The following is a 26,943-nucleotide window of genomic DNA, read 5'->3' as shown; positions in this document are numbered from 1 at the left end:
AAAAATGAAACATCACAAGCTAATGTCTTAAATTAAACAGAATTGAAACACTAATAATTACCTGTATATTAAAGTGATCCAGCATTCCTAAAAGTTCCTCCTTTTTTGAAGAAATCACAGCACCTAATGGGGAGAGTGTTAGAGAGAGAAAAGTAACTGCTGTGACATGCCAGCATACTGCAGTCTAACATGCCAACACAGATACAGAAAAGTTAACCTTCTAAGAAAATCCTTAAGAAGTTAACCTTTTAAGAAAATTCATTTAAAGTAATTAAACCATTAAAGCATTTAAAGATTGAGGGCAAAACAATCACCAACCAGATTTGCTTTTCAGTCTGTATGTTCTGCTCCCTTCCAGATTAATGTGCGTATTCACAATAATAGAGTCTCCATACAGTTCTGGTTTAAATGCATCTCTGCCTTGGTTTTGCAGTGTTACTGAGATATCTGCAGAACTAAAGGAAAAAAACAAACAAACAAAGAGTAAACACACAAGCATCCACCAATAGCTGAAATGAGTTATAAATTAAAAAAGAAAAATAAAATCAGAACTTAATAATTTTCTACAAAAAGTCATTCATAGTACAGGTTGGAACAAAACACACTGATGATATCAAAGCCAAAACAGCATTGAAGACAACTGGACAGAAAGATCATCACACTGTTTTGTTTGCAACTTCAGGTAAGTCACGAGCAAAAAGCAAATGTGCAGACTCTCCCACTTTTCCTTCATATCTCAGTACCTTCATCTTCAAGTTGCATTATCAAGCTCCTTTCTGGTTGTTCCCTTACCTCCAGGCTGGCTTATAAGCTTACAAATTGCTTGGCTCGTATAGCCATCCCTGAACAAAGTAACCTATAGTTCACTAGTAAGGGGTTGTTTGTTTTTCTTTTTGGAAAAGAAGGGATACGGTTTCAATTCTGAATTCAGATATTCTGTTTCTAATGGGAATGCTGAAATGTTACTACACAAGGCAGGTACTGAAGCAATTTTACTCCAGATATTTCTGAAAGGAAAAGTCTGGGGCTTCAAGTTGCAGCTTTATGTAAAGACAAGGTTTTAAACCTCATCTTTTTTTCTGGTTCCCCAAAACACACTATCCCCACTCTTGCAGCAGACATTAATTCACATCCTACACATTAAATAATCCCCCCATGTGTCAAGGTCTTTGCACTGTACATACACTCATGTCAGTAGAAAGACAGAAAGAATTAAACTCATGCTCACAGAACAGTAATGACTCATTTCTGGTGAACTTTCTAAATGAACTCTTCAATCTGTCTGTAGGATATTCCAGTACATCTAATACATGAGAACTAACTTAAGCAGTATACTTTATGTGCATTGGCGAATAGCATGCTACTGGTACATTTCCATTTATTTTTAACGTGGCCCTTTCAGCATTTTGATTTTTATTTTTATCTGTTAGACCTAGTAGGAGATCAGAGAAGAACTAAGTTGCCAGAATACTGAGCAACTAACCTGAATCAGTCTCAAAACATATTCCACCTTAAAACTAAGGAAGTTATACTTACGTCTCTCCACTTTTTACAAACAATTTTAACGAGGAACCTCTATTAGTAGCAGTGGCTTTTCCTCCAAGCCCAACAATCAGCGCAGTTAAAACAGAACTTTTTCCACCTGTAACAGAAGCACTGAAGGTTTTTTTCTTCAAACAAAAAACAAGAAACAGAAAAAAACAAAAGTTACTGTGTCTTCATCTTCAGTTCATTTGTACTAAAGTTGCCAACTGCTTACATATTGAAGCAGTTGCATCTCAGCTTGTCAGATATATAAAACAGCCACAAATCTAGAAAGAATATCTTAAATCAGGCATTTCCAAGTTTCTCCCCCAGAAAACATGCTGAGCCAAACTTCTGCTGCTCTCCTCATTAATTTGTGTTCAATGAGATGTCCTATCTCAGGAAGAAAGAAAATTTCGTTTCTTAAAAGCACACAGAAAACACATATAATACAAAAGAAACCAACACATATCATCATATGTTAACACATAGTTAACTACTAGGGAAATTTTAAGCCCTCTTTAACATCTATGTATAACTTTTGAAATTCTCCCTCCAAAATAAATTAACGTGGGTAAGTACAACATCCTGCTAGAACGGTTTCAAGTTGACATATACTTGGATAACTACTGTGTATTTAAAAAATGAATACATGCCTATGTGAAACTTAAATTTATGTATAATTTAGCTATGAAAAGTTTTACTTATATTATCTTTCATAAATGTCCGAATTTAAAACTCTTTTCACTAGCTTTGCACTACTGGGATAGACTGTGATTCTCAAGTATAAAATTGAATCCATCTACAGCCAATGGAATGAGGCTCAACCAGACCAAATGCCGGGTCCTGCACTTTGGCCACAACAACCTCAGGTAACACTACAGCCTTAGGGCAGAGTGGAAGACTGCGTAGAGGAAATGGACCTGGGGGTATTGATTGATGCTTGGCTGAACATGAGCCAGCAGTGTGCCCGGGTGGCCAAGAAGGCCAATGGCATCCTGGCTTGCATCAGAAGCAGTACTGCCAGCAGGAACAGGGAAGTAATTGTCCCCCTGTACTCAGCACTGGTGAGGCCAAATCTCCAGTACTGTGTCCAGTTTTGGGCCCCCCAATGCAAGAAAGAAATTGAGTCCCTGGAGCGGTTCAAAGAAGGACAAATCTGATGAGGGGTTTGGAGCACAGGCCTTATGAGGAGCAGCTGAAGGAGCTGGGATTTTCAGTCTGGAGAAAAGGAGGCTCAGGGGAGACGTCATTGCTCTCTACAACTACCTGAAGGGAGGTTGTAGTTAGCTGGGGGGTTGGCCTCTTCTCTCGTGTACCTGGTGATAGAACTAGAGGGAACAGCTTCAAGTTGCACCAGGGAAGATTCAGGTTGAATGTTAGGAAATACTGCTTCTCTGAAAGAGTGGTCAGGCACTGGAATGGACTGCCCAGGGAGGTGGTGGAATCACTGACCCTGGAGGTGTTCAAGGAACGTTTCGATTTTGTGTTGAGGGACATGGTTTAGTGAGAACAAATGGTGACTGGTGGATGGTTGGACTGGGTGATTCTATGGGTCTTTTCCAACCTTGGTGATTCTATGATACAGTCCCCAAAGATTCCGAGATGAACTAGCAATTCTTTTTCAAATAGAAATTATACATTTTAAAGTCTCAACAAAAGTGTTCTTCCATATAGCAACGATACAATTAGTACTTACTTCCATTGTTTCCAATAATAAAATTGAGATTCGATCCAAACTGAAAAGGCCCCAACATCGAATGGCACATGAAGTTCTTCAGCTGGATACTTTCAATTATCCCAGCTTCCCCTACAGTCTAAATAATCAGATATTACGTCAGATATTACGTTACTTGTGTGTTTTAATGAAACACATTTCACATACTTTAAATATAATGAGAATTTAAATGACTATGATAAATAGCATGAATGGTAACAAACCACAAGGAAATCAGCATTCATCCATGATAGTATGAAAATTGCTCATTACAGAACAGTTATTACGTCAATCAAGATCAAAACAGTTAGTGAAAATTGATCAGTTCTCTCTCTAACTTTTATATGACATCAAAGATTAAGATCATACATTACAGACAATTATTAGAGCAGTTAATAAGGAGTACCATAGAAAAACTTCTTGTTATTGAAATAACACGTTATGTACAACTTCCAAAGTACTTTTCTGACAACAGATTTTTGTTTTATTATCAATGCTTCTGAAAAAAAAGTTTTCTAACCAAGAAAAAATTTCAGGAGTGACACAGAACAGAGAATACTGGTCAAGAAAATGAAGAGTAATATCTCAATTTATATCTCCCTGTAACTCAACATCAGTATCTTATAATATGCAAAGCTATATATTTAAGCTCAGTAAATATTTTTAAAAAGACTAACATCAAACTTGAAATTCAACTACTGCAGAAAAAGAGAAAAGAATATTCACGTCTTCAAGCTTCATTGCATTTCAAACATTTCTGTTATTCGTTTGCAAGCATCAGCTATGAAATGAAAGCATTCAGTGCTTTTTTCAGCAAATCATGTTTTTCTAAATACACTTTCTACTTTTCCTAATGCAATAATTCCATAAAGTCTTTTTGCTTTACTTGTCAATTTCAGTAGTATCCATTCCATAAAACTAGGATCCCATACTATACTATAGTGCCTCCTATTTTATTATGTTGCTTCAAAATGTCAGAGGTGGATGGTGGTGGGATGGGAGTAGAGGTTGAACCTTCTTGCCAGCATTCCATTACATTTTGTTCTGTGCAGCAGAGTGGCAATCTGATAAAATGGCATCAGACATGGAAGTACAGATGAAGCAAAGGTGTATCACTGGATCGCTTCACATGCAAAAAATGGCACATATTCAGTCTGGAGAAGAGAAGGCTCTGGGTAGATCTGATAACAGAATTGCAATATTCAAAAGATGGCTGTAACAAAGAAGGGGACAGACTCTTTAGCAAGGTCTTTTGTGACAGGACAAGGGGGAAATGGTTTCAAACTAAGATGGGAAATTTAGAATGGATATAAGGAAGAAGTTTTTACCAAAAGGGTAGTGAGGCACTGGAACAAGTTGCCAAGAGTGGTGGAGGAAGCTCTGTCCTTGGAGATGTTCAAAGTCAGAGGGATGGGGCTCAGCACCCTGATGGAATTGTAGGTGTCCCTGCTCATTGCACAGGAGTTTGATTAAATGATCTTTAAGGGCTCCTTCCAACTCAAACAATCCTATGATTCTGTGAAATAGGAGGCACTACTTTTCAAGTGACCTACACATTGCTTTATGATGAACTGCCAAAAATACATGATCTAAAAAAAGAGTGAACTCATTCAGAAGTCCTATTACAGTCATTAACTCTAGTTGTTTCATTTTGTTGTATTGGTTCCATTGAATCCTACATTTAAGACTTACTTCAAAAAATCAACCAAAGCCACAGGCTTACTTTTTTTTTTTTTAAATATCAATTTTTAGGGGGATTTTTTAGAACAACTTACCGATGTTAAAGAAAAACAGCTATTATCAGCTGAAAACAGTGAGTTTTCTTCATCACTGGACTCATCACTATGTTCACCTGTGTGTTCTTGTCTCTGTCTTTTGTGGGATGGAGGCTTTGAAACACTTTCTTCCTTTCTCTTACCCATGAGTACTGAGAAAACATGAAAGTAACAGAAGATTGAAAGTTATCTGTTAAATGAGAACACACCAGCAGATAACAACACAGACTGTATTTATTTAAATTGACACAAGAAATATAAAGATCATAGCAAATGTTGCATTGAACTAAAATCTCAGTGAATTCTCAGAACTGAAATCTCAGTGAATTTAAGCTTAAGCTTACTTTGCAAAAGGCTTTGTAATAAGAAGAAAAACAACTTCATTATTCTAATCAAGTTGAGTTTCTGGATTACCAACAGAGGTCAACCTGGATTCTATCTGAGATACCAAAAAGCAAAAGAGAGGATAATTTAGATTTATGCAGTTTCTGCAGAAAGCATACCTGTCTTTGTAAGGTTCTGTCTTTGTCATGGAAAGCAAAATGCTGTTATTTTACTAATGAAGGATTACAGTTCTCTGAGAACATACCTACACGTGTATGCATATACAAATACTCCCTTTACAAATTGAGAAATAACCCATTGCATTAATGTGGCTACTAAACAAATCTTGCAAAAGTAACAAAGTCTACTCAAGTCACATATAACCAAAACATCAAGTATTAAGACTAGTCAAAATGTAGTCTTTTCTGTAACAGGATGTGTTTCTTATTCCTCAAAAAACACTTACTACATTTGTAACATCTAGAGATCGAAAACACTATAGAAGGCAAACAAGATCACATTCAGCCATAGAAGAAAAAAGGTCACATTTCTACAAAGACAACACACAATGGAATAGTAGTCCATACTATTGATAAATGTTCTGACCATGCTTCAACTGATATCCACCACATGATTTTTTGATGCCAAAATATGTGGAGTAATTGGAAACATTTTGGAATGTTTTCCTGCTCAGGATAGACCCATCTACACACTTTCCCATGTCACCTACTGTAGGGAATCTGCTTTAGCTGGGGGGGGGCTGGCCTTGATGATTTCTAGAAGTCACTTCCAAACCCTAGAATTCTGTTGTTCTTCTACCTGAGCCATCTTAATGTTCTGATATAACATTAGCCTGATTTCAACAGACAAAAGACTCATACTTACAAGCATCACAGGCAGTAGCATTTATTACATCAAACACCACAGACATTAAAATTTGTGACACCACTACAAAGACTACTGAATTTCTTCTGTGAATATTCCTTGACTTTCATAAGCAGTGCTTAATAATTTCCTCGTTGTCTTAGTGCACACAGTTGATAAAAAACAGCATACAACTCTTCCTATTAAGTGTAATGGAGAAGTTTCAAAAGACAGAAACACAATAAACTTCCCAGCTGATGTTCTTTTACATTACACAGTCTAATACCATACTTGTAAAGCAAGCAACAAATACATTTCATCATACAGTTACATACCTTTTACTGTGTTACTTTCAGTCTCATAGAACCATCTCTTTGTTACTCATATCAGCAAAGGGTTACTTGTAAATTCTTGGAATTTATCCATTACTCTAACATGAAGATAGATCTTTGTTCACTCTGTTGTTCCATTGAAATCCCACTCTACAAAGAAGAAAAAAAAATACATGTCTTAAATGCTGTAATTAATATTAAAGACCAGCAGTATGAATTCCATCAACTGGCAAAAATAAACATTAGTACATTTTAAGACATAAAATAAGTTAATGGGAAGTCAACAACAAATAATATTGACAAATGTTAACAGAAGTTTGCTATAAAGACTAGACACAACATACATCATATTTTAAATCCAAAGTCTAAATTTATGGCTATATTGCCATATATAGGACTGTGAATGGAAATTTGTGATGACAAAGTCAGGAACATCAGTAATATAAGTGATATTCAGACTGCCATTCCAAAAGGCAATACAAAAGCATCAATTCAGTAAAGAGCATGAAACTTACTAGCACAGAACGTACAAGCACAGTTACAAACAAAGCCCACAGCAACAACCATGAAGAAATAAGGGCAAGACAAATCCAGTTATAAAAACATCACCGATTAATGCAAATTATTACAAGTATTTGTTATGCACCTAACAAGAGCATAAAAGGAAAACACAGTGTCACTTAATACAGGATAAGCACTCTTACACTTGACAGCAGAGAAGCACTCCCATCACTAAAGCCACAGCATAGGAAGACAGGGTGCATTCACTACACACAGCACGCACAACAGGACAGGTGCGGCCTCACCAGGGAAAGGATCGCAACCTTCGCTCCACCGCAGCCGCCCCCAACCACTGCAGCCCCACGGGGTCAATCGCTCCTCGCCCTACCTGCCCTCACCGCTGGCAGGACCGTTATTACGGGCAGAAAGTTGAACGCGGTCAAAACACCGCTTCCTCAAGGAGCGGCGCGGAAGGGAACGCGTAACGGAAGAGCCGCCAAGAGCGCGGCGCATGCGCGCTGCCCGCCGCCCGCCGAGGGGCCGTTTCCGTGCGCCGCCATTTTCGGGAGGGCGGAGCGGAGAAGTGCGGGGTGAGCGTCTGCGGTGCAGGGATGGTGGCCGGCGTCCTCGGATAGGAGAGTTTCAGGGCTCGGGCGGGACGCGGGTAGGCGGCCCCTGCGTCTGTGTAGGACTGCGGTCGGATCGAGGCGGGAGTTTCAAGTGTTTAAATTGGAGGGAGGGCTTCTTCGTGGGCACAGCTGTAGGGCGGGAGGACGGAGTGCTGAACGCCTCAGCTGTGCTCCATTGAAAAGGTTTGTGTGTGTTTTTTTATGTGTGTTTTAGTTTATGTTTCCTGCCAGGGATCTTACGATACTGTGCTTATCGCCGGTGATTCGTCTGCATGTCGAAAGGAAACCAGGCTCAGCCTCTGTCTTTAGAAGCCTCCATCTCTGTGAGACCGAAGGATGCCCCTTTCTGTCGTTCCGTTGCATCCCCACGTGTCTTTGGAGAAGGTTTGTGTGCATCTGTTGGTTTCCTCTGGTACGTCCGAGAAACGGATCGCTCTGTGCTTCAAGAAGCAACGCTGCGTGTTTGTTTGCTTTATTCCTAATTTTAACTCATTTTATATCCTGAGGCATAACAGCAGCAACGTAATTTTACTGTGTTATTCCTTGAGTGCATACGACTAAAACCGGGTTTTGTGTTTGAAGGATTACAGAAACGCAATTTGTGTTGATGTTAAAGCTTTCTTTGAGAATATGATTTAAAAAAAAAAAAAAAAAAAAATGCCTGCAGTGGTGGAAGTGTTACATTCCTGAATGGCTGCCTTGTTTTAAAGCAGTACAAAACAACTTGCAAGGAGAGACTTGTTGTGCCAGGTGTTGGATGAGGAAGCTTCTTGATTTTGATGTGGCTCTGCTCACAAGAGGCAACAAAGTGGAATATCCTCATGTGTCTTAAGCAAGTCAGAGTTCATCAAGTCAGTTTCAAAAGAGGGAAGTATATTCTTCGTGTGTGTACAGTTTCAAATTCTGGACACAAGAAATGAAAATATTTGAGATCTTATTTCTGTCTTTTGATACTGAGGGAATTGAGAGAAACTTAAATAAGCATGAGGCAAACTTGGTGTGATAAGGCAGTGCAGGAATAGATGGATACTGTGAGGGTTTTCTCTCTCTTTTACAAGTCAGAGGCTTCATATAGAAGCAGCAAGATATGTAAACCAAAACTATCCAAGGAAAGTGAAGAAAAGGAAACAGTAATGGAGTAGTATGGATGACAGCTGCATTAAAAAAATAAGAGACAAAGAAATGTACTGCCTAGGGGATGTATGTTATCAGCTGGTGTTCCTTAGAGGTATTTTAGAGCCAGTCACACATTAAAAAATTGGAAGTAGTAAGAAGAGAGATGTTAACATATTTTTGGAGTTATGCTGTTATAACTTCAAAAATGGAACTTCTTGAGGTTGTCTGTGAAACAGACAATTGAAATTGAAGGAACTTCTTGAGGTTGTCTGTGTTGACTCCTTGCAGGTGGATTCTACAGCTTCACATCAGGAAGTAATTTCCTTGGAGAGTGTGGATATTGTTTTCTTTCTTTTTAAATAAGACTTGGAATTTAGTTATGTGTGGGATGCTTTAGAAGTAATTTATAGCTTGGTTTACTTGTTTCAGTTGAATTTATATTGTGTTATACTGTATTATGGTTGTTTTTACATTCAGGCTGTTAGAAATGATAATATGTAATGCAATGAAGGTACCAAGTAATAAACCATCTGTAGGGTGCTTGTGTGTTCTTTGCTCCTAAAAGTAAAACTGATAATGTCTGGGTATTTGTGTTCTGGTCTTAACGTTCATAGTATGTCATGTTTCATTTGATGAAAATATTTTATTTTCCTTAGTCTTTAAAGCTAAAACCTTCCTGCTGACAACGAAGAAGGTAGAATAATGGGAGTGACTAATCTGTGGCAAATCCTGGAGCCTGTGAGGCAGCCTGTAAGCTTGAGTAGTCTCAAAGGAAAGACACTTGCTGTCGATTTGAGTCTGTGGGTTTGTGAAGCACAGACTGTTAAAAAGATGATCGGAGTAGTTACCAAGCCACATCTGAGGTATGGTATCCATATAGATAACTGTAACAAAATGTTCTAGAACTGTATGATTTAGTTGTTCTGAACTTATGACTCGTTAGCTCCAATATTCAAATTACTATGTTGCTTTGATTCTGTTATTATAACCTGTGCTGTGTACATAAAGGGTTTGAAATGAAGGCACAGCCGTACTGGTTAAATTCAACTTAATGCATGGCTGCAAACAGGAGAATTGGTTGAAGCAGGTGTGTCATTATTGAGGCCTCATCAATGGGTGAGAGGCCTGCAAGGAAGGCTGTACTAATCTTACTGTGGTACCATGCTGCATGATATACAAATTATCAAGCTGCAAGAAAAAAGTCAGCATACTCACTGCCATGTATTCCTGAGGCTGTGTTGGAAGTTGCTAGGGAAATTTAAGCTGTTTGTGACTGCTGTTTGGAGGCTGGTAGAGTCATAACGTACCAGGAGTCATGCATACTTCAGCCTGATTTTGCTTATGAATTGGAATTCTAGTTAGATCACATACTGAAGTAAATGTGTTTAAATCATTCATCAGGCTTAAAAGCAACATTGAAGTTTGTCTTCAATTTATACGAGCAAGTATAAGCAACCATAACCTGAGAGTGCTGTTTTCTGCAAGTGATGCTGACAGTAGGTATTGTGAAGCTACATGCAGGTTTTTAAAAATGAGCAGCTACTGGTCAGCACAGGAATATTGGCTTAATAGCTGCTGTTAGATATTTCTGTGGCATCTGTTGAGTTTCTTTGATATGAAATATTAGTGTCTTCTTAGAATCACTTCTTAACATTTTGTTACTAAGACTGGATAATTAACTATATATATATATATGTATATATGTTATAAAAATAGAACTTGCCTCAAGAGTTCAGCTTATCCTCTTTTACCCATAACAACTATACAGAGTTAAATCTAAAGTCATGGTCTTTCCGTGTTGATTGAAGAGTTATAAATGTTAGCTTGCTCTTGTTTGAAAGATTAACCCAGGAATTATAGGGAAGGACATATACTGTGTGATTACTCTGAATATAGCTATTGTAGACCAGGTAATTATTGCTGTCTTGTACATCAATGGTGGGAAGAATTTTGTATTTCCATATGAAATAAATTGGTGTAATAATGGTATCTATGCATCTGTGTAACAATAGTATTAGTCATTTACATCAAATATACCAGCATGATAGACTTGGGCTTAATGGTACAAAACAATCAATGCAGATGTACCTGGAAGCAGATTTTGAAGAGTGCATTTTATGTGGCTTTTAAAATTTTTTCAGGTTCTTAGAATTTAAAGACAAAGAGTATTTTTAGGAGGATTTGCTTGGAAATCTTGTAATGCTGTTACAAATTGGTAGTGAAACAACCTCAAGTAAAGACAAGAAAATAAATAACAGTTTTATAGCCTGGGAATAAGGAAATCATGGGAGAAGAAGAGCAAGCCAAGATTGAGCTAAATTCTCAGACACAAGAATCTAATGAGGTTTAACAAGGCCAAGTGCAAGGTCTCAGGTAAGAGTAGAGACTTAGAACTCATTGAGAGCAGCCCTGCAGGGAAGGACATGGAGGTCGTGATGGACAAAAAGCTGAACGTAAGCCAGCTGTCTGCTTGTGCAGCGCAGAAGACCAACAGTATCCTGGGCTCCATTAACAGGGGTGGCCAGCAGGGGCAGAGAGGTAATTGTCTCCCTTTGCCCTTGTGAGGCCCCATCTGGAGTGTTGCATCCAGGCCTGGGGCCCCCAGTGCAGAAAGGATATGGAGCTGTCAGAGAGGGTGCAGAGGAGGGCCATGAAGATGATCAAAAGGCTGGAGCACCTCTCCTATGAAGAAAGGTTGAGGGAACTGGGCTTGTTCAGCTTGGAGAAGAGAAGGCTCTGGGAAGATTTCATTGTGGCCTTCCGGTACTCAAAGGGAGCTTACAAGAGCTTATGAGACTTTTTACATGGTCTCATAGTGATAGGATAAGGGGAAATGTTTTTTTTTTTTTTTTTTTTAACTAAAAGAGGGGAGATTTAGGTTGGATCTTAGGAAGAAGTTTTTTACTCAGAGGGTAGCAAGGTGCTGGAATAGGTTGCCTAGAGATGTCCTGAATGCTCCGTCTCTGAAGGCTTTGGTTGGGATCCTGGGCAGCCTGATCTAGAGGTTGGAAACCCTGCCCACAGCAAGGGGTTAGAACTAGATGATCTTTAAGATCCCTTCCAACCTAAGGTGTTGTATCATTGTGTGACTGTCCCTGGAGTAGACTGAGGGATGTAAGGAAACCTGATTTCTTTAGATGTTTTCCTTAATTCTGGAACACCTTACTTTATTGCAGAAACCTGTTTTTTCGATATTCTTTTTTCACGTCAATGGGGATTAAATTGGTGTTTGTCATGGAAGGCGAGGCCCCCAAGCTGAAGGCAGACACCATGAGTAAGAGAAATGAGATGCGATACGGAGCTTCCAACAAACATGGGGCTGCAAGAACAGGGAGATCTCTTTTTAAATCTATTTTGAAAGAGGTGAGTAACTGGGGTGTCTTGGTACTTTTTTTTTTTTTTTTTTTTAAACATGATAGAAACCTTTAAGAGTTTGAAGATGAACTCAAAAGAATTAGTAGTTTTCTGCAGAACAAATCTCAACAGTATTTGGAATTAGAGGGAGCACACCTCTTGCAGTTGTGTTTTCCAACATCAGTTGATTATTGCAGTAGGGTGGCAGTATCAGAACAGTTTTCTTGTTTGATGCATCTCTATGTTTTATGCTACAGTGAGCCACACGTGGAACTGAGTGTTTATTACAGAAATGCAGCTTCCTTGTTATTTGGTGTATTGTTGGAAATCTGTTGCATTACTTGAGAAGCTTTGTCTGCAAAGAACTTCTGTTCAGTAATTTTCATTTTAATTCATTATCGCAGGTGTTTTGCCACTGTGTAATCAGAGTTTTGTGAAATAAAGTATGTAGACTCATGGTTTCAGTAGCTGAATGTATTCACATTCTGTTCTCAAACTTGTAGAAAATATGTGTTTGTATTTATCTCAGTATGTCTTTAATTGTGGTCCGGTATTAGTTGAGCCAACAGTACTTTATTTTGTGCTTGATATTTTGGGGCAGTCTGGCAGTTTGTCCCTTATCTAGGACCAGCACAGACTGCTGAGTAGTCAGATTTTGTGAAGGAGTAAATGTTAATCATGTTGTGTAATTAATGTATAATGTATTAATCTGTAATTAATGGTCTTAGTTGAGCATTTCTTTATTGCAGTAAAATACTTTTGTAAAGCAATTGTATTGATATGTTTTATATATACTCTTTCAGAGTGGACATATAAACTGAGAAAATACATGCTAATAAGTGTATATAATCTAACATTCAATGTACATTTTCTTTTGGATTCTTTTACTTAGTGCCTCCAGCTGCTGGAGTGTTTAGGTGTCCCATGGGTTCAAGCAGCTGGGGAAGCAGAAGCAATGTGTGCTTACCTGAATGCAAAAGGCAGTGTTGATGGGTGCATTACCAATGATGGAGATGTTTTCTTATATGGAGCTCAAACAGTTTATAGGAACTTTGCCATGACCTCTAAGGTAATGTACATCAGTAGGATCAGAAGAGGATCTTGCCGGCTCGTCAGAGTCATCCCAAAAATGTAAATGGAAATTAAAAGGAGGCCCTCGAAGCAATTGCTTGGATATCATGCTTATCTACTAGTTTGTGTTGATTATTACTGTCCTTTAAGATAGGAACATTTTGGACATCCATGCAGTGGGTTTAAGAACAGAACAACTGAAGATCACTTAGAGTACTGTCATCTCTGTTTGTGGTGTTCCGTGGTGCGCAATAAAGATAAGCAATGTTTTTTTTTCCTTCTGCAGTGGAGAATTTTAGTGAAACTGCTTCCTATAAATTCCCATTTGGAGTATGTAGAGTGGTCAGCAACCAGACCAAAAAAGCAACCAAATGTTTGGTTTACTCATTACAAATATATTTACCCTTAATGCTCTTAGTCTTAAATGATGAATAGGAAAGAGATTATGCATCTGTATTGTAACTAACAGGTTTTTGTGATCATTCAGTAAAAAACAATTTATGACCTTGAGCTGAAAATGTTTATTAAGAGTGTGTTTTTCTAAAACTGGCAGAACCAAATTTTCTTAGTTGACACTTTCTCTGTAAATCAGAGAAAAGATTTAATGTGTTTTGCCTGGTAAACCTATAAAGAAAGCAGAGTAAAAAGGAGATTGGGTTGGTATTTCTTATCTAAAAGGTAGTTTTTAAATAGTTGGTATCCATGCTTGCAGCTTGAAATTCTGGAAGTGCTGTTATTCTCGTGGCGTCCATGTGCTACATTATAAACTTTAATTGCTGCTTTATAGGATTTATCCGTCAGACTCTTCTGTATTTTGTAGGGTAGACCCGTTGTAGGGTAGAACTGCGGACATGGCAGTTCCTTCCCTGGTGTCACAGAAATGAAATAAATGATAAATATCTTTTTCAGGAGTCACATCTTGATTGCTACACAATGTCCTCTATTAAGGAGAAGCTTGGTTGTGACAGAGAGTCTTTGATTGGACTAGCTGTTCTTCTGGGTTGTGATTATCTTCCAAAGGTAAGCAATTACTTGTAGCATATCAAGGAAGACTTCACATGCTAACAGAACTGTGTGCAGTACATGATTGCTGAGACTGCAGATGCTTAATAAGTCATAATTTTTTGTGATAGTTTAAGGTGATCAAAGTGGAGCGTTAATCTTTCTAAATCTGATGTGTTCGTCCTGACTTCAGTCTTCATCTCCATTGTGTGAAAGTTCAGTTTAATGACACTGAGCAAACATGAGAACTGCCCGTTAGCACATATAGTACAACCCTGATGTAGTAGCTGAGGAAAATGAGAAAAAACACTGTGTCCTTTGGGATAGCTAGTAGTCATTGTTTGAACTGCGGGTAGTAGTAACGCTCGTTCTGGATAGAACTTAAAACTTACTTAATTCATTACTAAATAAAAGTATCTCTTTTTTTTTTTCCTCCTTGAAAGCTCTTGGATTGTTGTTGTTGAGGCTTTGAACAGTTTTGGAATGGAAAGGAAAGGGGATGAAACTTTATTTCTGTACAATCCATCATATGATGACCACAGACAATAATGCTCCCATTCTGGTTGTCTAAGTTAACTCTTAAATCATGGTGTTTCAATTTAATAAATCTGTCCTTTTAAGCAACAGGTAGAGTGCATCACTCTAATTCTTTCCTCTTTTTTTCTTTAATGAGAGACTTGCTTCTGCTATAGTAATCTAAACACTTCATTATCACAAAAGAAACTCTACTGAGGAGGGGAGGGGCTGAAAATAGTGGCTTATCAGTAGTTTCTGTAATGCACTTAGCAGCTGCTGGTATGCTGAGTTCTTGCATAGTCCTAAAATGGCACAGTTATGTAGCACCAGGCCAGTCTTGAGTTGCTGCAGCCCAGCAAAGCAAACAATTATACGAACTTCTAAGGAAAGCTGAACTACAGGAGTGCAGCAGGTGTGGGGATTGGCAGATCAGGTAATCAGGAATCAGAGAAGCTGAGTACCTGATTGTCTGCTCAAGTGTCTGGCTGTAGTCCAGTGACTACTTCTAATTGGTTTTGAAAATTGATTTATTTCATGCAGTTGCATATATTCTATTCAATCATTATGTCTGAATGAAACTTGTAGCAGTGCTGTAGGAAGGACACTCAGTATGGTATACGTGTTCAACTGCACTGATTCTTAGTAAAATAATGGGTGTAAGAATTGAACAAGGAACTGAAAAGCAGCACATACATTTAAATTGTTCTGGTTGTTTTTAATCAACTGTCTGCTGCTCTTCAGTGAATTTAAGAGTTACAGTGAAGTACTGGATTTCTGTCCTTGAGCAACTCCTGAAAAGTGTTTACTGTTTCCATCCATTACCTGTAGTGGTAGTCTGTTTTCCCATATAGGGCATGTGTACTGCAGAAGTAATAATGTAAATATCAAAATCAAACAAGGAAAGAGGCGAACTTATGTAAGGCTTGAGATTTTTAATTAACTTTCAGAAAATGCTTCTGCGCTATTCACTGTAAATCGCCTATCAGCTAGAAAACTCGTATTAGAGGTTTCCTTGCCATAAAGCTGCTTTTTCTCCTGTGACTGAAAGCTTTTTGCTGTTGTCGTTGTTTTTTTGTTTTTTTTCTCCTCGAGTTTCCAGCATTTTGACTTCAGATAGAGAGTCTTTGTCTTTCCAAAACTATTATGAAGAGTTTAAGCTGGCTGGCTGGCACATAGCTGGCAAGAACGTAGAGTCCAGTTTCAGATAGGAGGGAGAAAAAGAGTAAGAACGGGGTTGGAAAATGCAGGAAAAAGACAGTAGGAAACAGGAAAACACGTGACTTAATCTGAGTTGCTTTTGAGGGTAAGGCTGTTCTGTGCATCTTGTGTGTCACGCTGATTGCGTAGCTCCAGTCTTTTGCCATTTCTATTCATAATTTTGTAAAAAAATATATATTTTCTCAGTTTAGCTCAGTGCCTTGGGATTGTTTTTTGTTAGTGTGTTATTTCTGTTATTTCTAACATTTCATAATGTTAGAAAGGCAGTAAAGATGTGTGTACTGCATGTGTCCATTTCTTAATGTTTCGTATTTCTGTCTCTGTAGGGTGTTCCAGGAGTTGGAAAAGAACAAGCTTTAAAATTAATTGAGACTTTGAGAGGTCAAAATTTACTGCAAAGGTAAAGTGAAAGTTTACCCTGTATGCTGAATTACTTTTAGTTCACATACTTTCTGGTATGGGCTTCAGCTCCAACACAATGCTAGTAATATTTTTTTTTTTTTTTTTTTTTTTTTTTTTTTGAGAGTCAAGTGGCTGCATTGTTGTTTGCCTAAATGAATTGCATGGTGTGCTTTGTGAACTTGTGGATTGTTTTAAATATTAGCTGACACCTAGCTTTAGAGTATGTTGTTGCATTGGAATAGAAGTCACAAGGACTGATAATTCTTATTTTTTAACTGGTTTGGGATTAGGACATGAGGTTCTAAATGCTTTCTGTGTTTGTTATCTTAATGTGCATGTCAATATTCATAATCCACCACAGATATACTTGCAAAAAAAAATAATCTAGTTTCTTAACTTAAGAAATACTTCTTGAGCAAATGCTTGAGAAGTGAGAAGGCTTACTTGGGTGTTTGATTTTAAGTATGAAAGTATAAAGTATTTCTTAATCCTTTAAATATCACCCGATAGGTTTGAGCAATGGAAAGAACAATCTGAGCATGATAATAATCCACCTTTGGTTGTTAAAAGAGTAGTCCACTGTTCTGACTGCCATCATCCAGGTCAGTGTTGAAAGTGTAGAATTTTATTTTTAGCTTAATCATTTGTTTGCTCTTGATTCTGGATGTTGGGGTTATTGGCTGGTTGAATTTTCGTGACTAGCATTACAAAATGCTTTTCTTGTCATTCAGCTTCTGACTGCACATTTTCTGCACTGTGTATCTGTATGAAGACTTTTTGAGGGTGCAAGTGATGTTTCTCAAATGTGAAACCAGTTGATAGCAGAATGTTAATACAGTGCATTTGTATGATCCCAGATATTTACCTTTTTAGCAGTGTCACTAAAAACAGCACTCTGTAATGGCAAGCAACTTCCTTTTTCTCCTCCCTAAACTGGCTCTGCATGAGGACTGAACCCACTGCCATTGCTGGATTTTGTTGTAGCTTTTTCTTCAAAATAAATTAGTCCTAACCTCATTTTTGTAATTTCTTCATTGAACTCATTTAAAAGTATTGCTTTGGATGGTAATGAGAAGGGGGAAGAAGCTTGTTTTATGTCTCTTTTACTTATTATTTTGTCAAAATGTCCCATGCTACTTCTGCAGCATTCATTTATGGTAAATTCCTCAGCACAAGGTCTGAAACAGTTAGGGACAGTCTTAAGAAAATAATTTTTAAAAAAATAACACATTATTTTCGTCAGTTTTTATGGTAGTTATATAGCTAATAAACTCAGATATGCTTACAGCTGTTATTCATTTGTGTTCTGACCTTTATTTTTTTTTATTGCTAATATTGTTTTTGGGGGTTTCTAAAACCTCCTTTCTCATCGTGATTTGTGCATCTTCTATAGGATCATACAAGGAACATGAGCGCAGTGGATGTAAATTCTGTGAAAGCACTAGATACTGCAAACCCAGTGACTCCAAATACTGCTGCCCTTGCGAATGGCATCAGTTAGAGAAAATGAAACAAGCAAGTGCAGTGGAGGACAATATCAGAAAGTAGGAATGTTTTGAAAAGAAACTTTCCCTTTCATGTGCAGAGTAAGCATTTAAAATGTGTATTTTTCCTATTTGTTATTCAGTTTCTGACACATTTGTTTTACCTGCAGAAAAGCTAAAAGTTGTGAAGGCTTTCCATTCGCTGAGGTAAGAAGCCTAGTTAAAGATTAATTTTCCAAATCAATTAATTGAAATTTCAGGTTTTTTGCCCTTTCTTCATCTGCCTCTTTTCTGTTTTTATCTCAAGGTTATCCAAGAATTTCTTGTAAACAAGAATAAACTGAACAAGATAATGGAATGCAAAAGGCCAAATTTATTGTCATTTCAGGTATATGTGAAAACATTGAATATTCAGCTCTATGGATTTTCTTGTTTTTTCCCTTAGGGAAGTCATCTGTGATTTTCCCCCCCCCCCGTTGGTAATTCGACAGGAAATATAATGAAAATACCTTGTTACAGCCTTTAATTGGTCTCATTCTTTTTGAAAGTCAAAAATTGGCAACTGTGAAAAATTAGTTGATGTAAATAGGCATTTAGAAGAGCTCAAGTATAGTAAATTGGAAAAAAGGTCACTTGCCGTTGTTTCATTTTTCATTGTCTAGCATTACTGGAGTGGATTGCTGAGCATTGGATCATCTCTAGTGTATAAAATACGGTGTGTTTATGAGGCATAATGCTTCAGGAATGTTATCTTTCTCCCACCTTTCGTAAAGGTTTTAACAGGTGTGGCTCTTGGTTTTTACTCATGTTTGCCTTGTCCTCTTACCAGCATACATATGTGGTAACTCAAGTTACATTTGCAGGCTTTGAGGTTTTTGGTTGTTTCTTTTTTTTTTTTAAATAATAATTTATTGATATCACTGAGGCAGCCAGCTTCTATACATAACAAGCAGAAACATTTATTCTGAATTATGCATATTTTCCCCCAGAAAATGGCAGGCCTGTATTTAGCACATTCTTACCACCTTCCAGGTACAGAGGCACTTCGATTCCAAGTGCTCAGAACTCAGAAGTGACATACAGGGTTTGCTCCAAAAGTAATGCCTACTGCTTGCTTTCATGCAAACTGCACCAGCTACGAAGAGCACAATGCCACGGTTTGATAGAGCAAATTTTTTTGCTACAAAGCACTTTTTTTTAAACATAATCATCACTATTAGCTATTTATTTTCACCACCAATTAGCAAGAACCTGCATGCTGCATTAGTAAAAAATCTGCACCAGCAGAGGTGGCCCACTGTTTCACAGCTACTATGGCAGCATCATTGCTAGGAAAACTACCCGTGCAGTCTGTCTTTGATTGGCCTAAACAGATGGCAGTCAGAAGGTGCCAAATCTGGACAGTCCAGCCAAGACTGGCAAAGAGTTCCATGATCTTTAAACTGGTGTGGACCTGGCATTATTGTATTGTCGTCTTCTCTGGCCTGGCTGTGGAAGTTGGAGCCTTCAGCTTAGTCAACATCATAATGTAGCAGTCAGAGTTGATGCTTTGTCTGGGTTGCAGGAAATCTAGAAGCGTCGTTGCTTTCCTATCCCAAAAGATCACATCAGTTACCCAATGAGGGCTCCATCCTGAAGTTTTTCTTAGTGGGGAATTCACGTGTCACCACCCCATAGACTGCCATTTTGGCTCTGACTTGTAGCCCTAGCTTGTCACACAGTGTGACAACTCTGCATGGCCATCTGGAACGTGACTTTTGTTTCACATCACTGTTTCTTCAATCTGTTACTGGCAGCAGGTAGTTCTGTTCATTTACAGAGATGAGCATTCCTCCACTTGGTAGTGAGATATTGTTTGGTGTTTCTTTAACTTACATGTTTAAAGCATCTAGTTCTGTGTTTCTACTCTACAGCTGTTGAAGTTTGATATCTAACAGAGTAAGCAAGTTTTAAAGCATGGGTTTTTTTTGTTTGCTTTACACTAACAGATATTTGCTTCTGAGAAGATGGAATGGACAAAGCATTATGCTTGTAAAAAGCTATTAGTGCTGATGACACGTTATGATATGATCCAGAGAAAATCTGGATACATTGATTCAAAGCAACTGCAGGCAATTCGGTAAGGTAACAGATGTTCTTCAACCTAATATTTTACTTCTGCTGCTGGAGGAATTTTTAATTTATTTATTTTTTTTACAAAAATGTAATTATTTTCTTTCCTCACTGATTCAAGCTGTGTGCTCATTTTGAACAGAGTTAAAAAATTAAATGAACATATATAATAATATGTTGCTGCTGCACAAAGTTGTACATACGGCAGTTTTCTTATGTTCCAACAGAGCCTGCTTTCTCCTATGCTTACTATTCCATTCTATTTCTTTGGGTCTGTGCACATGAGGTTTACCTTTTAAGGGATTACTTCTCAGATACTTAGTCAATTTTGATTGACTTTAGTGATTAAAAGATACAAGCATGGACTTATAAATAAACATCTGCATACTCAGTTGTGTCTAGTGAAATTATTGCCTTCCATTTTGTTTCTGCTACCCCTTCTCTCAAAAAAATTCAGTCCTTTGTCATTACTGACATGGCCGTGGATCCTGGGTACTTAAAATGGATAGCAGGAAAAACAGCGCGATAAAAGTAACGATTTTCCCAGTATTTTCCCAGCATCCAGTTTCCGTTACTCAGGAATTCTCTGGGCCAGAGTTGGTATCATTTTCATCTGTCAGCCCTCGGTGGATCTTTTAAATGATCTAATATTTTGTTAAGCCTGTGTAAACTTTAAGAATCTACAGTGTCTGTTGGCAAAAGGTAGCTAAGCTTAACTTCACAGTGTGAAAGAAATTATTTAACTTCCAGAGAGGTTGTTTTGGGGGGATCTACTTTCTTCTGTTGTAAGGTTTATTTGTCATTCCATTTCTTGGTGCTGTGCAGTTTTTTATGGACTTCAATTTTTGGAAACAAAAAGAAGTCAATGTCAGTATGGCATCATCTCTTTTGGATTGATGGGTTGATAGTCTGTTAAAGTGTTCCTTGTGAAGAAGCTGTTATGTTTAGCATTATCTTACAGAAGAGTGACTGGATTGAGTGTGATGTTTGGAGGCTGCTTTTTAATGAGTTGATTAGACAAGTTACTGATATTTTGCTTTGAATGAAAAAATTGATCTGTTCTGTGTATGTTTCTGTCTAGTGTTTCAAGAGTTTAAAAGTCAGATCTTGCTCTTATTTTCTTTTCAGTCATTTAAAAACGTAGTAATGATAAAGCACCAACCTCTTTACATGTAGGAACTTTGACTGCCCTTGTTCAGTTCACATTCTGTCTTAATGACAGCCCTGTTTACTATCTTACTTCATGCTTTTATGCAAAAGATGTGAACAGTAACATCTGTTCAAATTACTCTCTGTGGCAACAGTTGTGGCATAGTTGAAGATAACAAACTAATGTTTGTGGAAGTTTGCATTAGGGTTATATGTTCAGAACAGTTCTGATTTCCAGTTATGCTACTCGGAGCAGCGTCATTTCTCTTAAATGAATAATCACTATTCAATATCTAGAGCCAAAATTTTAGTATACAACTTGTGCATTTGAAAGGAAAAAAAAAAAAAGCATATTTTTATAATGCCATGCTAAGTTCACTGCTACAGACATTATTTTCTTCTGTTCTGAATCATTATAAATTAAAATAGTGAAATAATTTTCGGTATCTTAGATTCTCCCTTAGATTCCTTGTTTCTTGTTCAGACAAAATCATCTAATGTGTGGCTTTCTTTTCTTGCAGAATAGTCAAGACACGTGTTAAAAATGGAGTTCCCTGTTTTGAAATTGAGTGGGAAAAACCAGGTTGGAATTGTTTCTGTGCTAATTATTGAGCAGTCTAATTCATAGAAAAAAGCATTCCTTAAAGAGGAAAATAGTTTGATAGCATTATGATGAGAGTTGTATGAATAAGATTGGGAAAACAGTACTGTGAAAGAAAATGTCACATTTCAGATACCCTGAAACCAAGAGCAATGCTGAAAATTAAGACAAAACCAAACACAAATAACACCTTCCCCCAAACAAACAAACGAAAAAACAACCATTTTAACCACTTATCCAGAAAGCAAGAGGCTTGGTTTCCAATTATTTTTTTCTGGTTAATAAGATCTGGACTCTTTTCATGTCATGTTAGGTCTTGTTTCATGATGACAGACTTCAGTCCTCAGTGTGTCTGTATGATGTGGGAGCTTGTCAGAAAGCAAACGGCCGTGCCATAGCTAGGCCTCAAACCTTGTGCTATTTGTCTCTTTACATATCTTCCTTACACTCAAATACTTTTTTCTCATTCCATCCTCTGAAATATTTGTATATATATTTCTAATATAAACTCATTAATTTTGATAGAACACTATGTTGACGCAGAAGATGAGCCTGTGGAGTTGTATGTAGTTACAATAGAAGAGCAGCCTTTGTTTCAGGCTGCTTATCCAGATGTTGTTGCTCTTTACCAAATGGAAAAGTCAGAAGTTCTGGCAAAGAAACAGAAAAGTAAGTCCAAAAATTTTTGTCTTAGGGGCCTTACCAAAGTACAAGAAACAAAAGTAAATATTGCTCAATGGCAGGAGAAGTACAATGTTTGTATGCTTTTTTTTTTTTTTCTTTCAGACAAGAAAAACAGACCAAAAGAAAAGGAGTTATCAGATGCTTATAGTGAAGTTACCAATTTTCTGTCTCAAATGAATTTCAAGTCTGCGTGTGAAGTTGTTCCTATGCCAGACCACACATCTGATGGAAAAACTCCACCTGAGTATCAGATATGCCAGAGAAGCACGGAATCAAAAGATCCAGAGATAGCTGCAGCTTCTTGTGTAACATCTGTTCAAATGTCAGAATCAGTTGGACTTTCTCAGACAGCATCACCTTTCTTGCACTTAAAGAATGCATTGACTGACTCATCTGTAGTGCCAGCACAATTTACTAAGAACTCGGGAGTGTCATCCTGTGTAAGGGCTCATCTACAACTGAGCAGCATTGATGGGAAAGGAGCCTTCTTCAGCACTTCACCAACCCATGGGTATAATACCTGTGATCTGGCACCTGACTTGACTGCGTACGTAAAACATTCATATCCACTACATCACGAAACAGTGAAAAATAGCTTGCAGTATTCTGGTGCTGCACAGTCAGATCCAGATCATTCTGATAGTGCAGATGATTTGCTTGGGGATGGCCACATGGAACAACTTCAGAAGTTGTCTTTAAGTGAGCGTATACTTAAGAAGACTTCTGTTCCATCAAAGTCTGTGCTGCCAGAAGATGTAATGCAGCAGGAGTCTTTCAAACATTTTAAGCACACAGAAGCAGCATTGAAACTTGATAAAGATTATTTCTCTTCCTCGTGTCAGTTAAATAAACTAGTACGAGACACTAAAAACGTGTTCCCAGAAACCTGTGCAAGTGAATCCAGTGCACCTGTTTCTAAAGAAAGCGACACCCAGCATGAAATGATGCTGAAAGACTGTATTATGAGCTGCTCAACATCTCGAGTCCCCAGCAGGCAAACAACAGAGCCGTTGCATACTGTGTGTGAAGTGCTTCCGCTGCCTCTTCCTTTGCCAGCAAACGTTGTTCCTGTCCATAACATAACAAAAACTCAGACTGCTTGGAAAACTTCTTTCAAGAGTGTGTGTCAGAGCAAATGCTCTTCTAGTGAGGACAGTGATGATGGGAACATGAATAAAAATCCAATATGTAAGCAGAAGAAAAGGCAACTGAACCCTGGCCAGTTAAAAAAAACTTTTACGAAGAAAAGGTATAACACTGCTAGTGGCAAAAGTACCAGCAGTGACTCAGCACTTGTAATTAAAGGGATGGAGAAAACCACCAATTTTAAGCAAGTTGGTGGGAATTTGTCATTGGAAGTATCTCCAAAAAATTCCTCTGTAGTTGAAATTGATTGTTTCCAAAGTTCAGAACAACTGTTTCAGGGCACAGGTTCCTGTCCTGCACAAGTTGACAGTGATGTTCTGATTTCTTCGTGGGCAGACAGTCCCCTTCCCCTGTCTGAAAGACTAAAAAGAAGACTCAAAAGTAATTAGGTTGCTCATAAAAATAATTATGGTAATGATTAACTCTGAAACTTCACTTCTTACAGAGCTCTTTAGTTTCTCCTGTGCTATGTTGACTGGAGTGCAAACATTCATGATGAATAAGAAGTGTTGTGAAATACTTCATACTGGTGCTGAAGTTTGAAACTAAAATGATGACAAAGGTACTAAATCAGATATTATAGGCAAATATTAATTATTCTGGGCTTGGTTATGTTCTGAATGAGTAAACAACAGACTCTGGTATACAAGGGAGCAGGATTGGTACTTTTGAATTATGAAGTCTTTTTTTCCCTGCCAGGTTGTTAAGGCTATTAGTCCTTCTGCTTATACAAACAAACTTAGTAAAAAATGCCTGTTATTGGATGTGTTTAATAAGGCAAATCAGCACAGCACTTTACAGCTGGAACTTTCAAATTTGCCCCACTGAGTTAATTCTGCTAGTTTAAACTGTGCTTTTCAAATTATGGGATGCTGGATATATTGATTATCTCTAGCAGGTCATCTGAAGACATGCTGCGGTGTATGTTTGAGCATAGCTAAATTTATAATATGCTGTGCCCTATAATAAACCTCTTTGAATGTTTGCACCTTCCAAATGAATAAGCCATATAAGAATATTCTGGTTTTGTGGCTGTCACTTCTGCTATTAAAGAAAATTTGATATCAGCTTTAACCACGTTTCTAAGCTAGGGCATTTTTAATTTACACAGGGTATGCAATTTCATCTAACGTTCATATATATGAAGAGAAAGGTTAAATGCAGAAAATCAAAATATAATAACAGTATTGCAGGCTCTCTGAAGAGTATCATGTACTGTAAACGTTTGATCTTACAGCGAGAACTTAAATGCAATTGATTTTTGAAGGTGCTTTTTCTTTCCTCTTAATAGTCAAGCAAACTGATCATAAACAAAAAAAAAAAAAAAAAAAATCGTCTTCTCAAGCTTATTAGAAAATTCTTCCTTACCTGTACTTAATTCATAATTTTTCTTTGTTCTGGCCAGAATGAAGGCCCATCTTAAATGCAGGGTTTATATTCTCCTTGGTTTATATTATTCATGCACTAATGAAAAAGTCAATTATTTCTTACAAAGGCAGAAACCTTAGAAGTTAAGAAGAAAAGCTCTAGCTGTGTTTAAAGAAATAGATAATATAATCTGTAGTTAGTAAAATTGGTAACTTCTTAGTTTGGCCTCTGGCAAGTAGCAGAAGCTGATCTGTAGTAAATTTTCTAAATGAAAAATGAGTTGTATAGATGAGCAAAACTTCCAAAACTATTGGAAACGTCTCTTTCTGGAGGCTCACCACCCAGATGATGTGAGCATACAGCTGAAAGAACAGAAATGCTATGGAGAATCAGAGTAGAGTCACCTGCAAATAAGAAAGGGGGAGGTTTCAGGTGTTCTAGTCAATTGTGGACAGACTGTGTGTGTGTGTATGTGTGTGTGCATGGAAAAACACATTTGTTTGATCCTGTTTCTTGCTGCTGATTTTTGAAAACTGAAGGTTCTAATCAGCAGCTTGAATTTTCAGGAATAAAATATCAGCACTGTACTTACTGGAAGGATCATAAATTTTTACCCATACTTTGTGAGTTTCTGTGCTCTAGATTTTTGTTTAAAGCTGGTGGTAAGCTATATTTTTGGAGGAGTTTTTTGTTGTTGTTGTTGCTTTTCAGATTTCTGGAAAGACTGCCTTACTGAAGGATTTTCCAAAAATACTGTGCCATAATTAACAACAAATTTGTATTTTATGGATTATGAAAGTCAGAAATGAGGTGCATTCATGATCTTGTAAGAACTGCAGTGGAAGAAAGTTAGAAGCAGCAATAGATTTGAAAATAACTGCATAGGATACCACCTCTCACGCTATTTCTGCTCACTGCAGCAAATCAACATGGGAACATTTATCCTTGGGGGTATCGCCAGCTTTGCGATTCTCTGCAGAGGGGAGATCACAGTTTAAATGCATTTGGAGTTCTCACCTTATTGTAATTTACTCAATGCGAGGATTAGGGCCAATTTCTCTACCTTGGAGCTGTTCTGAGTGTCAATGCTGACTGCTTTGCAGGCTCTCACATTTGTGAAGAAAATGTTTAAACATATTGAATCAGTGTAACAGATGACGTCTGCAGAAAATACTCCTAAAAGATTATGCTGAACTGGTTGCAAGTATAAGTGAATGTAACACATCTGCCTGTTACCACTGAATATGTTTTCATTTATCCATCCTGGTCAGCCAAAACAATCTGTATCAGGATGCTTCATACAAAGCAATAAAACTATGTCTGCTGTGAAGATGGAGCAGGTAAGATGCATTCTTTAAATACTTCTCTGAAAGATTTCCTATGAAAGCACTCCCTCAGCTGTATCAGGTGTATCACTCCTGATGAGGGTGTCACTCTTAGTTGATACCTGGAGTAACACAGACCAGAAATTTAGGTTCTGTCTTAGCAGTATAAATACCATTATTTCCATTTTAAAAGCAATATTGTACATCTACTTTAACATAGAACACTTATATAACATATGTTAACGAGGGGGAATGTTTAGGGGTCTTCGTGTGATTCTATTTCAGTTCCATGGGGAAATCAACCAGAAAGTCATAAAGTACTGATACAGGGAATGTATACATAGGAAAATATATATATATATATATATATATATATATATATATATTAGTGGAAAATGATCCAAAAAATCCTTATTTTCTGTATAGCCCACTATTGAGCTGCAATTGCTTTTACTTTTTTTCATTGGGGCGTATTACTGACATACTCGAGTATGTTCACAAATGCTGCTAACAGGAATTTTGTTCAAAATCATTGTGTTTATCTTAACAGAATTGATCAATAAAATTAATATGCAGTTGACAGAAATATTTTCTAATTTGAGAATGAAATATCTAAACTGAATTTTGATGATTAGCATGGGCTTGGCTGTATGCTACTATATAACAAAGAAACTGGGAAGATGGGGTGAAAGAGACTAATGGCGGCTGCTACTTGAGACAAGATAAAGT

The 26,943-nt window shown here is 37.5% G+C and overlaps 2 protein-coding genes across 9 annotated transcripts in view; one reads left to right on the top strand and one right to left on the bottom strand.

Annotated features, from left to right (window-relative positions):
* SMC6 (structural maintenance of chromosomes 6) overlaps positions 1-7,545 on the bottom strand; it is a 29,950-nt gene extending 22,405 nt beyond the window's left edge. The window contains exons 1-7 of one of the 3 annotated variants that reach the window (XM_042877724.1): positions 7,343-7,545; positions 6,540-6,686; positions 5,017-5,168; positions 3,224-3,341; positions 1,537-1,642; positions 319-455; positions 62-123 (exon numbers count right to left, since the gene is read on the bottom strand). In XM_042877724.1, the coding sequence (XP_042733658.1) occupies positions 62-123; positions 319-455; positions 1,537-1,642; positions 3,224-3,341; positions 5,017-5,163 (570 nt within the window). In that variant the 5' untranslated portion in view covers positions 5,164-5,168; positions 6,540-6,686; positions 7,343-7,545. The other 2 variants (XM_042877734.1, XM_042877744.1) reach the window with 2 other exon arrangements.
* Positions 7,546-7,574: 29 nt separating this feature from the next.
* On the top strand, positions 7,575-26,219 carry GEN1 (GEN1 Holliday junction 5' flap endonuclease). 6 transcript variants are annotated; one of them, XM_042877757.1, is made up of 15 exons: positions 7,575-7,627; positions 7,881-8,050; positions 9,439-9,645; positions 11,959-12,145; positions 13,029-13,205; positions 14,117-14,227; positions 16,270-16,343; positions 16,856-16,947; positions 17,739-17,889; positions 18,000-18,036; positions 18,137-18,217; positions 19,818-19,948; positions 21,612-21,673; positions 22,217-22,360; positions 22,478-26,219. In XM_042877757.1, the coding sequence occupies exons 3-15, from the start codon at positions 9,485-9,487 to the stop codon at positions 23,908-23,910; spliced, it is 2,841 nt and encodes a 946-aa protein (XP_042733691.1). In that variant the 5' UTR covers positions 7,575-7,627; positions 7,881-8,050; positions 9,439-9,484; the 3' UTR covers positions 23,911-26,219. The 6 variants fall into 6 exon arrangements, with proteins under 6 accessions (XP_042733691.1, XP_042733702.1, XP_042733732.1 ...); XM_042877768.1 differs by having other exon boundaries at positions 7,881-8,078; XM_042877798.1 differs by having other exon boundaries at positions 7,582-7,627; positions 7,898-8,050.
* The last annotated feature ends 724 nt before the right edge of the window (positions 26,220-26,943 follow it).

The sequence above is a fragment of the Lagopus leucura genome, unplaced genomic scaffold, assembly GCF_019238085.1.
Source record: "Lagopus leucura isolate 7727_CA_CO unplaced genomic scaffold, USGS_WTPT01 Super-Scaffold_73, whole genome shotgun sequence".
Lineage (NCBI taxonomy): Eukaryota > Metazoa > Chordata > Aves > Galliformes > Phasianidae > Lagopus > Lagopus leucura.
This window is presented reverse-complemented; position numbering and strand designations above follow the sequence as displayed.